This window comes from Indicator indicator, chromosome 41 (genome assembly GCF_027791375.1).
Source record: "Indicator indicator isolate 239-I01 chromosome 41, UM_Iind_1.1, whole genome shotgun sequence".
Lineage (NCBI taxonomy): Eukaryota > Metazoa > Chordata > Aves > Piciformes > Indicatoridae > Indicator > Indicator indicator.
This window is the reverse complement of record NC_072050.1, coordinates 454,368-469,612: the sequence shown is the minus strand read 5'-3', so window position 1 is coordinate 469,612 and position 15,245 is coordinate 454,368. Positions and strand designations below refer to the sequence as shown.

General features: G+C 58.2%; 1 protein-coding gene across 1 annotated transcript in view; it reads right to left on the bottom strand.

Moving 5' to 3' along the window:
* The window catches only part of LRP1 (LDL receptor related protein 1), a 69,857-nt gene extending 56,980 nt beyond the window's left edge, over window positions 1–12,877 (bottom strand). The window contains exons 1-4 of the mRNA XM_054397081.1: window positions 12,856–12,877; window positions 5,913–6,035; window positions 2,080–2,217; window positions 528–647 (exon numbers count right to left, since the gene is read on the bottom strand). Coding sequence (XP_054253056.1) covers window positions 528–647; window positions 2,080–2,217; window positions 5,913–6,035; window positions 12,856–12,877 — 403 coding nt within the window. The remainder of the gene's footprint in view (window positions 1–527; window positions 648–2,079; window positions 2,218–5,912; window positions 6,036–12,855) is intronic.
* Window positions 12,878–15,245: the final 2,368 nt, after the last annotated feature.

The window sequence follows — 15,245 nt, the reverse complement described above, 5'->3', positions numbered from 1 at the left end:
TCCTGCATCTGCAACCTGGACGTGTCTGCTCTGCAGCTCCCCAGGCTCCTGCTGGTGCCTTTCTTCTGCCAGATGAAAGAGTCCCCAGCGAGGAGCTGTGGCCCCAGCACTGCCTGCAGGAGCTGACAGAGGCTCCTTTCAGCTCTGCTCACAGAGAGGAAGGAGATGGAGCTGCTGCCACCTCACACTTCCAGGCACTGATCCCACTGCTCCACGCTGACCCTCTCCTGTTGTCCAGCATCCTCTCCACTGGGAGCATGTCCCAGCCCAGCCCTGGTCCCAGACTCCACACTGCATCCACAGTGGCTGGAAGGCAGAGTCCTACCCCATGAGTCACATCCCATGACATTCCCATTCCTATCCCTCCCCAGACTCCCACCCCACCAGCCCCCATGTTCCCTCCTCAAGATCAAGGCCTGCTGAGTCCCAGGTCCCTGTGGTCATGCCCCTAGACCACAGCATCAACCACAGCTCGAGGAGCTGCCTGTGCCATGCCCTGGTGCCAGCTGTGCCCACCCCACACCAACCTCTGCAGCTCCTGCGGTCCTCTGCCAGCTGGAAGGAGCTGTTGCAGTAGCAGGCAGGTCCTGCCAGGGTGGGCACACAGTGGTGCTGGCAGCCCAGTGCCGTGCAGTTGGTCAATTGCTCTGTGACACAAGAGGGGACAGGAGGTCACCAAGGGGTGCCCCAAGCTGCAGGCCTGGGGTAGTGCCTCCAGACCCTCACTCCCAGGAATTTCTTCCTCATCCCCACTCTGAATTTCCCTTCTCAGGCTTCCATCCACTCCCTCCTGCCCTGCACACAGACAGGAGATGGGGATGGAGGTGATGCTCCAGCAGCACCAAGCAAGGTAACAACTTCCCTCCCCGAGCCAAGCCTGGGGCAGAGGCAGGTTGGGGCTGGGCTCAGACCCAGCTGCAAGGAAATGCCTCAGCAGGGTGGCACCACCAGCCCTGCCCGGCCGGACCTTGGCATCTGGCACAGCCAGGGCTTGTGTCCCCAACATGCCCAAACCTGTGAGCAGCAACCACACAGGACCTGCCCTCACCCAGCCCTCACCTCGTGTGTTCTGGCCACATGCTGTAAGAAACCAAACCCCACCCTGGCTAACGAGAACAATTAGCAAAATGTTAATTGCCAGCTGCAGAACCCCCCCCCCCCCAGGCTGCTTCTGCCCTGGCAGCTGGGCAGCAGAGAGGAGCTGGAGCCCAGCACTGGGCAGGAGGAAAGGATCCCTTGGGCTGGATCCCTTGGGCTGGATCCCTCGAGACATGAAGTGCAAGGTCCTGCAGCTGGGATGGGACAAAGTGGGCAGTGGGCAGGGGAGCAGAGCCCAGAGAGCCCCAGCTGGGGGTCAGCCCAGGACATGTTCCTGAGCCACTAATCTGTGCCCAGCGAGGCGGCACCAGGAGAGGCTTCCAGCAGGATTAGCAACAGGAGGGGGCTCAAAGCTCCTGGAAATTAGGAACAAGCTCCTGCTGCTGTCCCTCCTCTGCAGCAGAGCTCAGCCCCTGCCTGCCTGCAGAGCCAGGACACAATGCAGCTATTCTCTGGCCTGCAGGCTCAGGAGTGGGCACCACAGCCATGGGATAATCCCTGGAGCCCTGGCACAGGGCAGCACAGTGCAGCCCAACATGGGGCTCAGAGCATGCAGCCAGAAACCAGGGATGGCCAGGGACAGGTGGGGACAACCAGGGACAGCCAGGAACAGGTGGGGACCTCCTGACTCTCAGCATATCACAGTCACAGAACATCTTTGGTTGGAAGACACCTGCAGGATCACCTGAGTCCAGCACTGCAAGGTCACCACTAGGCCATGTCCCTAAGCACCCCGGGGGGAGGACAGGAGCAAGGGCAGAACCTCATGGGGCAGACCACCCCCATCCACAGCCCTCTCCCAACCACCATCCAGTGAGTCTCCATCCCTGGAGGGGTTTCAAAGCCTTGGAGATGCAGTGCTGAGGGCCACGGTTTGGTGGTGCCCTGGCAGTGCTGGGTTAAGAGCTGGACCTGGTGAGCCTGAAAGGTCTCTTCCAACCCCAATGGCTCCATGGTCCTGCCCCCAGCCCAGGCACCCACCCCTGCAGTGGGGGCCCTCGTCGGAGCCGTCGAAGCAGTCGTGCAGGCCGTTGCAGAGCTTGCTCATGGGGATGCACAGCTCCGTGCCCAGGCAGTTGTGCTCGTTGGGCTGGCACCGGGACACCTTGCTCTGGGGACCTGCAGGGCAGCAAAAGGCAGAGAGTCACCAAAGGGACAGGACTGAAGCTCCTGCAGCCCAGCCCCTGCAGCCCAGCCCCCGCAGGCATCCCAGGGAGGCTGTGGCTGGCAGTGCCTCACCTCCCAGCGGCAGGGCAGGCAGCTCCCAGCCCTGCTGGCATGGGCACAGTGGCAGAAATAGCTCCTGAGCTCCCCATGGACCTCCTGTCCTTCAGCACAGGCACCCAGCAGGCCCTGGGAAGGGCACCCACAGCACACCCCAGGCCCTGGCCGGGCATGGTCCCATTTCAGGCAGCTCTGCAGTGCAGTCACCTTCAGCTCAGGCTCCACTGCTGCAGCTTGTCCTAAATAAGCTCCTTGGAGAGGAACCTTGCAGCACGTGCAGGGGACAGCCCCACACTCTGTGCCAGCCCAGCACTGTGCCAGCTCAGCCTCCTCCAGCACTCCTTCATCCAGCCTCATTCCTGCCCCATCAAGGCCAGGTTGGATGAGGCCTGGAGCAACCTGGGCTGGTGGGAGGTGTCTCTGCCCATGGCCAGGGGTTGGAACTTAGATGAGCTTTAAGGTCCCTTCCAACCCAACCCATGCCATGGAGCTCAGGACTGCTAGGCCACTGCTTTCTCCTCTACTCCCAGCCCAGGTCACCCAGCAGATGATTTCTGGGTGAGTTTCTTCCCAGCTTTTGTTTGTCAGGGAGAAGGCTGCAGGGCAACACTGCAGGGTACAAATGGGAGCTTAATGAATTGTCAGCAATCCAGGGGCCAAAAGCATGGAGGGGCCAAAACCCAGGGCAGAGCTGAGCAGGCAGAGCTGAGCAGGCAGAGCTGCTCTGCTATGTCCATATCTGCCCTGCAAAGAGCCTGGATCAAGCCACTTATCCCAGGCAGAGCAGGATTTAATCTCCCAGCCACTGTTTGCCTTTGCCTGTGTTTGGCACATTCTGAAGCAGCCAATTTATCACATGTGACAAGCCCCTGGGACACCCCAAGGAGCTGAACAGGGCAGGAACTTCTAACCTCTCCAAAGCACCTGGGAAACAACAGGGGAGGGGAAAAAAGAGAAGGAAAGAAGAAAAGCAGAAATCCTCCTCCTGCAAAGGCAGCCTGGAGTTGATCTGGCAGCAGCCCAGAAGATTGAGGATGTGGGGGAATGCAGTGGGGGGGAATGGGCACAGGAGCAGCTGGGAGTGGGACCAGCAGCCAAACATTGGCACAGCTTGGCCAGGATGGGTCCTGCTGGGCCCTCCCAGCAGCAAGAGCAGAGCAAAAGCTTTGCAGGTCTTGCTCAAGATGTGTCTGACCCCTGAGCAGGGCCCACGCTGGCAGCAGGACCAGAGACCTCCTGAACCTCAGGCTGATGAACTGCAAACATCCAAGGGGCTGAAAGCTGTGGAACTGCAGAGTCACCTCCAGTGAGGAAATGAGGAAGAGAAGCAGGAGCTCAAGCACCCTGCCCATGGACAGAGGCCCAGCCAGGCCAGGGCACCCAGCTGAGCCGGGAGAGCTCTGGGCACAGAGCCAGGCAGGACACAGCAGCCAGATGCCAGCTGCAGCCCAGGCACAGCAAATCCATCCTGCAGAGCCCCTCAGCTCCTTTGATTTCTGACAGCAGAGAGGCTCCTGGCCAAGATTTTCCCCTCCCAGGAGTGAAAATTCGACTGACTGGGCAGGAACTGGGCAGGAGCCACTCGTGCAGACACGAGCAGGGAAAGGGAACCCTTCCTGTGCTCAGCTCACATGTGAGCAGTGCCAGGAACACTCCAAAGGATTCCCCAGGGAGGAGAAACCCTGCACAGAAGTCAGGGACAGAGGCAGGCTGAGGGAGGGGATTCTGCCTCTCTGCTCTGCTGAGACCCCACCTGCAGCACTGCCTCCAGTTCTGGGGCCCCCAGCACAAGAAGGACCTGGAGCTGCTGGAGAGGGGCCAGAGGAGGCCACCAAGATGAGCAGAGGCTGCAGAACCTCCCCTGTAGGGCAGGCTGGGAGAGTTGGGGCTGCTCAGCCTGGAGAAGAGAAGGCTCCAGGGAGACCTCAGAGCAGCTTTCCAGTACCTGAAGGGGCTCCAGGAGAGCTGGGGAGGGACTTGGGACAAGGGCTGGGAGTGCCAGGACAAGGGACAATGGCTTTGAGCTGGGAGAGGGCAGATTGAGACTGGAGAGGAGAAGCTGCTGGATGAGAAGCTCAGTGCCAACATGGTGAGAGAAAAGCTGGTCTGGAAGCCCTGGAGATGCCAGCCTGAGAGTCCTGGCATGTGCTGACAGGTCAGGCTCTGCTCCAGCAAATCTGGGCAGGAGCAGGCAGCAGTCTCCAGTCCTACCCAAGCAGCCACCTCCAGCTGTACCCAGGAAGGCCAACGTGGTCCTGGCTGAAGACCCTCTGGATCCTCAAACCTCAGCAGTCACTTCTGAGGCTGGGGAGGGAACCAAGGGACTCCTAAGGCAAAAAGCATTCCCAGAGCTGAGGGTCTGCAGTGGGCACTTGTGGGCTCTACCAGTTGAGCCTTCACAGTGAAGAATGAGGAAGAAGAGGAAGAGGGAGAAGCATCAGAAGGCTCCATCCTGCGTTCACCTGTCAAGGTGGATGGGGTGGAGAAGCTGTCAGTCAGGATGGATTTCTTCCAGCAAGGGAAGGGCTTCCAAGTCCTCCTGCTGTAATTTTCCAGGGCTGCTGATTGACTGGAGCCAGACAGCCCTTCCCAACCCCCACCCCAACCCCCTCCTCCCTCCCACGGAGGGGATGGTTGCATCATTTTGCCTTAAGAAATAAATAACCCTGGGGCCAAACCAAAAACTGCCTTTGGAGGAGACCTTTCTGTCAAGGACACCAAGAAGCAGGAGTCCAAGAAGGGTCCTGGGAGCAGAGGACAGGACTTGGATGGCCACTGGCCTCCTCCAGCAGACAGAAGGAGAAACTGAAGGAACAGAGGGATCCTGACTGCAGCACAGCTGGGGCAGGGTCCTGATGCCAGCACAGCTCTGGCTCACTCCTCCCTGCAGCCACTGCCCCAGGCCCAGCCCTTGTGCCAAATCCTCAGCCTTGTGGAGGTAAAAAGAGGTCAGCCAGGGAGGATGGACAGATGGACAGGTGGATGCCTGCCCTGAGTGGTGCCCAACCACCCACTCCACCCCGAGGTGCTGGAGCTGCTGGTGCCAAGGAAGAAAGAGCTGAGGTAGAGGTTGTGTGATGCCACCTGTGTGGGACCTCAGGAAGCTCAACCAGGGCAAGAGGAGGGTCCTGACCCTGGGGAGGAAGAACCAGGGGCCAGACTCTGCTCAGTGGTGCCCAGGGACAGGACCAGGGGCAAGGGGCACAAACTGGAGCCCAGGAGATACCAGCTGAGCAGGAGGAGAAACTTTAGTATGAGCAGGCTGCCCAGAGAGGTTGTGGAGTCTCCTTCTCTGCAGAGCTTCCAACCACACCTGGCTCCAGAGGTCCCTTCCAAACTCCACCACATTGGGATTATGGAGGGAGCATGCAGCAGGAGAGGGGAGGACAGGAACCAGTGAAGGGAGAGGGGAAGAGAGGGCAAGAGAGGCAAGAGAGGGAAGAGAGGGAAGAGAGGGAAAAGAGGGAAAGGGAAAGGCGGAAAGGGAAAGGCGGAAAGGGAAAGGCAGAAAGGGAAAGGAGGGCAGGCAGGGCTGGCAAGGCAGGGCAGGCTGGCAGGGCTGGCAGGGCAGGCTGGCAGGGCATACGCACAGATGTCGGAGGCCTCGTCGGAGCCATCCGGGCAATCCTTTTCGCCGTCGCAGCGCCAGCCCTTGGAGATGCAGGTGACCTGATCCCTGCAGGCAAACTGCTTGGGGCTGCAGGTCTTGGGTGCTGCAGGGAAAGAAGAGAGAGGGACAGTGACCAGGATCAGTCCCTTCCCCAGGAGAACAAAAGATGTCACTTAAGGATGGAATTGGCTTTGGGGATGGTTTCCATCGACTGGTCCAGGACGAGAAGTGGAGGCTGGCAGCGGATCAATCAACCCTGCCCCTAAGGAGAGGGGAAAAGCTGAAATGGAAGCATTAATTACACAGGGAAAAAACAACCAGGATCTGAGATGCAGGAGGCACCAACAGATTTGAAAGATCGTTTAACTCGGATGAGTTTGCTCGCCGGAGCCAAGGGCAGGCTGGGCTGGATTGGGTTTGTTTTGTTTTCTCTCTGCTGGACAGCAAAGAAAAAAAAAAAAAAAAGCCAAAGGAGAACAAATCTCAAAGTGAGGTTTGTGAACCACAGCAGCAGCAGGAGGAGGAAGGGGGAGAAGGGAGCTGGGGGGGTCTGCATCCATCCTCTGCCCAGGAGGTGTGAGGGTCAGCGGGGGGGGGGGGGCTGCAAAAGGAGGGTCTCACTGCACCCTGCCCAGCACAGGCTGCACTAGAGGGGTGGCAGGGGGGTGTCACTGGTGAGATGGAGGAGCACCCCCTCGCCCCCCTACCCCCACCCCGGCTCCCTCCCCGGTACGGCACCAGCAGCGCTGGAACGGGAGGAGCTCCACAGGGAGCTGGGAGCAGCCAAGATGGAGCCCTGGCCACAGCAAAATGGATGAAGCCTGCCCGGTTCCAGCAGCCCACAGAGCTCTTCTGTGGGCAGGAGGTGACCTGGGCACCTGTGCCCATCCTCTGCCCGGGCACCAGCAGATCCCTGCTCCGGAGCCACCCCCACAGCCCAGAGCTCCTCTGCTGCCTCCATCCCCAGCACAGTGCAGCAGATGCAAGATCCACCAGGAAAACCACAGCAAAGAGCAGACATTCCCACGGGATTTCCTGCTCTCCTTCATCCACCCAGGGCTCCAGAAGCCACAAAGTGACCTACGGCTGCCACAAGCACCCCAGCGACCGCAGCCAGCACCCAGGAGCCTGCTGGATGAGGCCAAGTGGCCACCATCTGCCCCTGGCTGAGCTCAGCTGCTGGCTCTCAGCTGCCCACCGAGGGCACACCTGCAAGAGAAGGACAAACCCCCAGGAGGTGGCTCCCAGCCCTTGGGAGGAGAAACCAGACCCAGGCCAGGACCCTGCTTTGCCCTGGAGCCAGCAGCCCTGGGACAGAGCTGCTGCCCAGCAGCAGGATCAGTGCCACCTCCAAACACCAGCACTGCCAGACCATGCTGGGCAGCTCTGGCCTGGCACAGATTGTGCCCAGCCAGCTGAAGAGCCCTGGAGAGGGGCTGGGGGCCTCAATGCCAGGTGGACAATCAGAGGAGGTGAATCTTAATGCAGCCTTCAGCAGCAGCCAAGTTCCCTGCGGAAGGCAGCAGCAGCAGGAGCATAAAGAAGCCTTCATGGCTGCACAATGCCAGGCTCAGAGCATGGCAGGGACAGCTGCAGCAGCCTGCCTGGGGGGCACGTCCCACCCTGGCAGCTCCAGAGACAGCCCTGCTGGCAAGGCACCCAAAGGGGACACAGGGTGGGAAATGGGGGTGAAAAATAGCCCCAAAGGGCCAGGGGGGTGCAAGAAGTGGGAATGAGGCACCAGGTAGGATGCAGAAAGCTCCATCCAGGCATGGGGAGGAGCCTCTGGACTGTGAGGGCGGCAGAGCCCTGGAGCAGGCTGCCCAGAGAGGTTGTGGAGTCTCCATCTCTGGAGAAATTCCAACCCCACCTGGAAGTGTTCTGTGTGACCTGCCCTGGGTGACTCTGCTCTGCCAGGGACACCTCCCATCAGCCCAGGGTGCTCCAGGCCTCATCCAGCCTGGCCTTGAACACCTCCAGGGAGGAAGCAGACACAGCCTTCCTGGGCAACCTGTGCCAGTGCCTCCTCTCACTCACTCTCAAGAATTTCTTCCTCATCTTCACTCTCAATTTCCCCTCCTCCAGCTTCAATCCATTCCCCCTCATCATGGCACTCCCAGACCTTGTCCAAATTCCCTCCCCAGCTCTTCTGGAGCCCCTTCAGGTAGTGTCCATTCCACGGCCATGGATCCCCAGAGGCTTTGAGTGCAATGGGTTGGGAAAAGGCTGATAAGAGACCTACAACCAAAACCATCCCAGCTCTGCTCAAGGCAATCCACAGCTCAGAGAGGCTGAAGAGCAAGAGGGCTTCACCTTGAGCAGAAGCCAGAGAGCCTCTGGTGCAGATGGGCACAGCAGGGAAAAAACTGAGAGGCTGGAAGCAAACCACAAAACTAGGCAAGAACTTCCCTCAGCAAAGCCTCTTCAGCCCAGCTCCTCCTCCTCCTCCTCCTCCTGGTCTCGGGAGGAGGTGAGCAGCCTCGCAGAGGAAACCATAAAGAGGGACTTGGAATGAGGCTGATTTGCAAACCAGATGTTGTGAGGGGAGAAGGAAGCATGAGAGGGAGCAAAATAAACCCACTCCACATTCCTGCCATCCCCAGCTCCACGCTCACACAACCCAACCCACGTGGTGAGGAGCTGGCCAAAGCGTGCCCCCCGCCCCATGCCAGGCAAACAGCCGGGCACCAGTGCTGGGCACAGCCAGCTGGATGCTCCTGGCTCCCAACGCTCTGCCTTGGCCAAAGAAACATCTGCCAGGTCCTTCTGGAGGGCAAAAGCTGGGTGAGAAACCATCAGAGCCTGGAGCAGGGGGGGCAGCAAAGTCCTGGCCAGCAAAGGTGGCACCCAACAGGCTCCAGCCCCCTTGAGCCGTGGTGAGGTCACCACCATGGCACCATGGGTGTGCCAGCACATGCCAAGGTTTGAGGCACCTCAAGGCACAGGGGAAGCTGCTGCTCTGCTCCCACAGCACTCCACAGCTCCAGGACCTCTCTCCCCAACCACAGCCAAGCCTCTGCCCTTGTGGGACCCCCCCTGAGATGCTGGCACAGTCCCATGGCAACAGGACCCATGGGACTCTCACACTGGGAGAGCATCCAAGGCACCCAATGAACCCAGCCCAAGAATCAGTCACCTGCATGTCCCTGCTCCACCACCCCTGGCTTCCCCAAAAGCCACAACCTGTCACTTTCCTGCACCCTGAGGTGCAGGACTTCCCAGAGCTTCCCACAAGATAGAGCTGGAGGCACATGGAGACCCCTGAGCTCCTTCAGAACCAGGGCAGCTGATGCCAAAACCCTGAACCCCTGCCAGGACCTGGCCCCATGCAGAAGGAGCTGATGACCAACAGCAACCTTCCAGGATCTGCAGCTCCACGAAGCCGCAGAGGGGAAGGGACCTGAGGCTGGGAGGCAAATTGCTGCAGGGAAGGGGAAAGTGAGGCTTATTTGTTTGCTTTGCCTTTAAAAAGGAGCTTCCCAAACAGCTCCGATGCATTTTTGCCATTCCTCCAGCCGGCCCCATCCAAGGGGAAGATTTAAACCAGATCCTGCTGCGTGCTCCCAGCCCTTCCCACTCCTGCCCATTTCTGATCCCGACCATTCCTGCTCCCGGCTGTTCCCACTCCTGGCCCTTCCCACTCCTGCCCATATCTGCTCCCAGTCACTCCTGCTCTCAGCCATTCCTATTCCCAGACATTTCTGCTCCCAACCATTCCTGCTCCAGGCAGTTCCCACTCCCAGCTGTTCCTGCTCCTGGCCATTCCTGCTCCAAACTGTGCCCAATCCTGGCCCTTCCCACTCCTGCCTACTTCTGCTCACAATCATTCCTGCACTCTCCCAGCCATTGCTGCTCCTGGTCATATCTGATCCTGGCCATTTCCACTCCCAGCCCTTCCTGCTCTGTCATTCCCACTGGAAAAGCCGCAGGTATGCACCGAGGGGAGCGGCTGCCCAAAGACTAAATCAATATTGACTTGATAGAGAGCAAAGCAAAGAGGGAAACAAAGAGGGGAAAAGGAAACAAACAAAAAAAAAAAAGGAAAAAAACAGAGGGAAAAAAAAGAGGAAAGGGGGGGAAAGAGAAAATAAAAAGGAAATAAAAAGGAAAAAAAAAAAGAGAAAAAAAAGAAAGATGAAAAAAAGGAAGGAAAAATAATGATCCAAGAGCAAGCCCCCCCCTAGCCCAGGGATTTGCATTTTAAATCAAATCCAGAGGCTGGAGCATGTCCCCCCCTGTGCTCCCCTTGCTTCCCTCTTTTCCCCCTCAGTGCTGCCTCCAGCCCCTCGCAATGCTCCACAGAGAATGAGCTGAGGCTGGAACCAGCTGAACCCAGGCCACAGCCTCTTCAGCACCAGGAGGGGAAGAGAAGAGGCTGAGCCCACCCGGGGGGCGCAGGAGGGGCAGGCTCCAGCCAGGCAGTGGAAAGGCTTTCAAGGAAGAATCCTGGAATTTGGGGATTTCTTTCTCTTTTTGTGGCTTATCTGCAATTTAAATGAAAAAAAAAAACAAACAAACAAAAAAACCCCCACAACCCAAAAAACAGAACAAAACAAAAGGGAAAAAATAAAAAGGGGAAAAAAATCTATGAGAATAAAAAAAGAAAACAATCAAGGGGAAAAAATTAACAAAGAAATAAAATTATAAAGGGGAAAAAAACTAGAAAACAAAATACAAGGAAAGGGGAAATAAGGAAAAAAGACAAGAAATAAAAAATAGAGAAAAGGAAAGAAGGAAAAGGAAACAAGGGGGTGGGAAGGGGAGGGAAGGAAATAAAAACAAAAGCAAAAATACAAGGGAAAATACAAGGGAAAAAACAAGGGGGGAACAAGGAAAAAACCCAAGGAAAAAGAAAAAAAAAACAAGGAAAATAAAACAAGGAAAAAAAACAAAGGAAGGACAAAGGAGGGAAAGAAGAAAGGGAAAAAAACAAAGGGAAGAAAGGAAAGGAAAAGAACAAAGAGGGAAAAAATAACTTAAGGAAAAAAAGAAGGAAAAGAAAACAAAAGGAAAAAATAAGAAAAAAAATCCCAACCAAGCCAAAATAAACAAACAAAAAATAAAGAAAAAGAAATGAAAGGAAAAGGGGAGAGGGGGAATCAAAGGTGATATAAAGCCAAGGCAACATCAAAGGGTCAGTGGCCATGGTGCTACTGGGTCACTGCTGGGAATGGAGCATCCTCGAGGTCTTGCCAACCTGAATGGTTCTGGGGTGGTGATGAAACCAACTCAAGAGGCAGGGAGCTGCTGCAGAGAGTCCAACAGAGGCTGCGAGGATGACGAAGAGCCTGCAACAGCTCTGGTGTGGAGAAAGGCTGAGAGCCCTGTGGCTGTTTGGTCTGGAGAGGAGAAGGCTGAGAGGGAACCTGATCAGTGTCTGTGAATGTCTGAGGGGTGGGGGTCAGGATGAAGGTGCCAGGCTCTGGTTGGTGCTGCCCAGTGACAGCACAAGGAACAAGGGGCACAAACTGGAACCACCTCAACAGGAGGAGAAACCTCTCTGGTGTGAGGCTGCTGGAGGCCTGGAGCAGGCTGCCCAGAGAGGTTGTGGAGTCTCCTTGTGCGGAGAGCCTCCAGCCTCCCCTGGCTGTGTTCCTGTGTGCCCTGCCCTGGGTGCCCCTGCTCTGGCAGGGGGTTGGACTGGATGGTCTCTGGGGGTTCCTTCCAACCCCAGCACTCTGTGATTCACCAGGGCTGGGTGCCATAGTTGGGTGCTGGGGTTGGATGTCACGATTGGTGTTGTGCTTGGGTGCTGGGCTTCCCTCCTGCCCAGGCATCAGCTGGCCAAAGGCTTTCAAAGGCCTGGAGCCCAGCCAGAGCCATTGGCCTTAATTCCTCAGTCAACTCCATTTCGCTGGCTCGGCAGAGCAGGACTTTGTCTGGGATTGGGAAGCGGAGCAGAGCTGCTATTGTGCCCCTGGAGCGGGCAGAAAGGGCCCTTTGAGAGGCCATTCTGCTGGAATAAAAGTCACTTTTATCCCGGAATAATTAGCAGGCTCTGAGCACTTCAATTATCTGGCACAAAGGGACTTTTATTCCCGAGGAGCTGTCCCCTGTGCAGACCTGCTCTGGATTCTGGTCCACCTGCCCATGTGAACGCAGCCCCCGTGCCAAGGGTGATCCTGGCCAGCTCGTGGGGGGCACCACAGGGTGGTCACCACTGCAGGTCCTACCTCAAGGAGGAGTCATCCTCCTCACTCCCCCATCCTGCCCCCAGGGGATGTGGGGTGCTCTGGGGGAGGAGAGAGATGGGGACAGAATCCCAGCATGGTTGGGTTGGAAGGGACCTCTGGGGAGCACCCAGTCCAAACCCCCCTGCCAGAGCAGGGTCACCAGGAGCAGGGTGCACAGAATGGCATCCAGGTGGGTTTTGAGTGACTCCAGAGGAGACTCCACCACCTCTCAAGGCAGCCTGGTCCCTCTGACACCCTCAAAGAAGTTCCTCCTCATCTTTAGGTAGAATTTCCTCTGGTCAAGTCTGTGCCCACTGCCTCTTGTCCTCTCACTGGGCACTGCTGGAAGGACCTGGAGAACAAACTTCATCTCCAGCCACCAAGCCTCCTTCTGAGGTTCTTGCTCCAGGAAGCATCTCACAGCTCTGGGGAGGACAAGGTCACAGAGCCACTGTGCCACCCATGCCACAACAAGAAGAGGGAGAACACTCTGGGCACGAGAGGAGACACTGAGGGAATCCACCTGGAAGGAGTGGTGGTGGCCAGGGTCTGCCGTGGTGCCAGTGCTGACCAAGGGTTGCTCCCCCCGAAGCTGTCCCCAGGGGTAGGCAGGAGACTGTCCCAGGAGTCTGCAGACATTTCAGGTCACGATTTCAGGACCAGGGAAGGAAATGTCCCTCTTGGGAATGCCCTGGGAATGGCTCAGGGTGAAGGCAGCAGGCGGCCCCGGGACACCTCAGCGCACGGCACCTGCCCCGGTGCCCCGCGGCATCCGCCTGGGCTGCGGGAAGGTGGCTGTCACGGGAAGCACTAAAGCCAAAAGCTTCCTTCTGCAAACAATCCACCGGCACCGTGCCGGCAGGAAGCCCTCACAGCCCCCCCCAGCTGCCGGCAGAGATGGATCCAGCACCGAGCTGGCACGCGAAGCTGTGGCAGCTCAGGGTGGGCACAACCATCACAGAATCAGAACATGACTCAGGCTGAAAAGGACCTCAGAGCTCCTGTCCTTCAACCTCCTGCCACGGGCAGGGACCCCTCTCAGCCTTGCACACCCCCAGGGAGGAGGTATCCACAGCCTCCCTGGGCAGCCTGTTCCAGAGTCTCACCAGCCTCCTGCTGAAGAACTTCCTCAGCTTCACTTCAGCCCTGCTCTTCCGCAGCTCCAAACCATTCCCCCTTGTCCTGTCTCAGACACCCTCATGCAAAGTCCCTCTGCAGCCTTCCTGTAGGATCCCTTCAGGTACTGGGAGGCAGCTCTAAGGTCCTCCCAGAGTCTTCTCTTCTCCAGGCTGAACACCCCCAGCTCCCTCAGCTGCTCCTCACCAGCCTCCAGCCCCTTCCCCACCTTGGTTGCCCTTCTCTGGCCCCGCTCCAGACCCTCAGTGCCTTTCATTCCCGGGCAATCCTTCAGGCCACCACATCCAAATTCCAAGCACAGCCAGCAGGAGACAATCGCCAGGCACAGCCGCAGGGTGCCAGCTCCTGCCGCCGCAGCAGCCAGGGGCTCTGCACCACAAGCTGAGAAGGGAAGGAGGGACACCGGGACCCCCTCAGAGTCCGACACAGAGGCAGGAGGTCAGGCAGCCCCGGGCAATGCCCATCGGGGCGGTGGCACTTGCACCAGGGGCGCCGGGTGCCAAGGAGGGGCTGTGGAATCCGGGACCCTGCGAGCGCTGGGTGCCGGCGCCCGAGACGGCTGCGGTGGCGGCGAACAAAGAGCTGCATCATTGTCACCCCTCGCAGGAGATTGATGCTGCATCATTGTCACCCCTGGCAGGCGGTGGCTGCCTTCAGAGCTCTCAGCAGATTAAAATAACAATTTGCTTGGCAGCTCCCGGCAGGCGCAGCCCAGCCACCCCCACCCCGGCCAGGGCAGCTGCAGCCTGAGAGCTTCGAAAGCCTTCATCACCCACCCCCCCACCCCTCCTCAGCTGACATCCTCCTCCTCAGTTCCATCATGAAGGAATGGAGCCCTGAGCTCCGAGTCTGGCAGGAAGGATAAAAGCAGGAATCACCTCCCTGCCCACCCCCACCCAGCCACGGCAGCAGCCCCCCAGGAGGTGCCCAGCAAGCTGCTGGCTCCCCTCACCCTTCACCTGCCTGTCACTGCCTGCCCATCCCTGCCGCGTTCTCATTTGGAGAAGCAGCATCTTGCAAGAGCCTAATTAAGTCCCATCGATTAAAGATGCAGCTTCCAACTCAATTAGACTCCTTCCCAGCCACCTGCAATTCCCCAGCGCCTCAGTCCACCTCTTTTGGCCACCACCGAGCTGCTCTCACCTTGGCCGCAGGCTGATGCTCCCCAGGCTCATCTTGACCCTCCCACTGTCCCCAGCGTGAGCAGAGGTCCCACAGGAGCAGGTCCCAGCTGCCAGCGAGGTCCTCACCCAACGTTTCAGTTGCCAACCCCTCAAGCCTTTGGCTTCAGGCAGCGCTGGGACCATTTCTGATCCTGCAAAGCATCTGCATGGCTGCAGCTCAGCCTGCTCCGTCCCCTGGCTCAGGAAGGACACTGAGTGTCTATATTTAGCCCCAGAAATGGCTGGACTGGGCTAGGAACAGCAACCTCGCATGGCAGGGTGACACCCAGAGCACCCAGCCCCTTCCCTTCTGCAAATAAGGTGGCACAGAGAGAAGGAAATGAGAAGCTGGAGCCCAGTTAGGAAACACTGAAGGTATTGCTGGTGCTCACCGCAGGTCAGCTGCCAAGAGAGGCAACTGGAAGGGGCTGTGAAGCTGTCCCCAGTGAAACCCAAACTGAACAGCCTCACACTGGCCTGCAAAGTCTGACCCAGAGGAAAATGTGGCCCCTGAGCAACCAGCTCCAGCATGGATGGAGCAGACACCAGACACAAAACCTCCTCAGGAACTCAGCAAGGTGCCAGCATGGGCCACCTCCAGCCCAGGTGCCACCTCCTACCCCAGCATGGGCCACCTCCAGCCCAGGCTCTGGGGTGCAGCCCACACAGGACCCCATGGGTGTCTGTCAGAGTGACCCCAGCCTGCAGCTGCTGGTTGAGGAACCAAGGATGCTACATGGAGCAGGACATCCCTGGGAACATGGCCAGAGATAAACCTCAGTGCAGGCACAAGCAGGGCCTTGTCTGCCCGGCCAAGCAGGGCCACAGGACGGAAAGAGC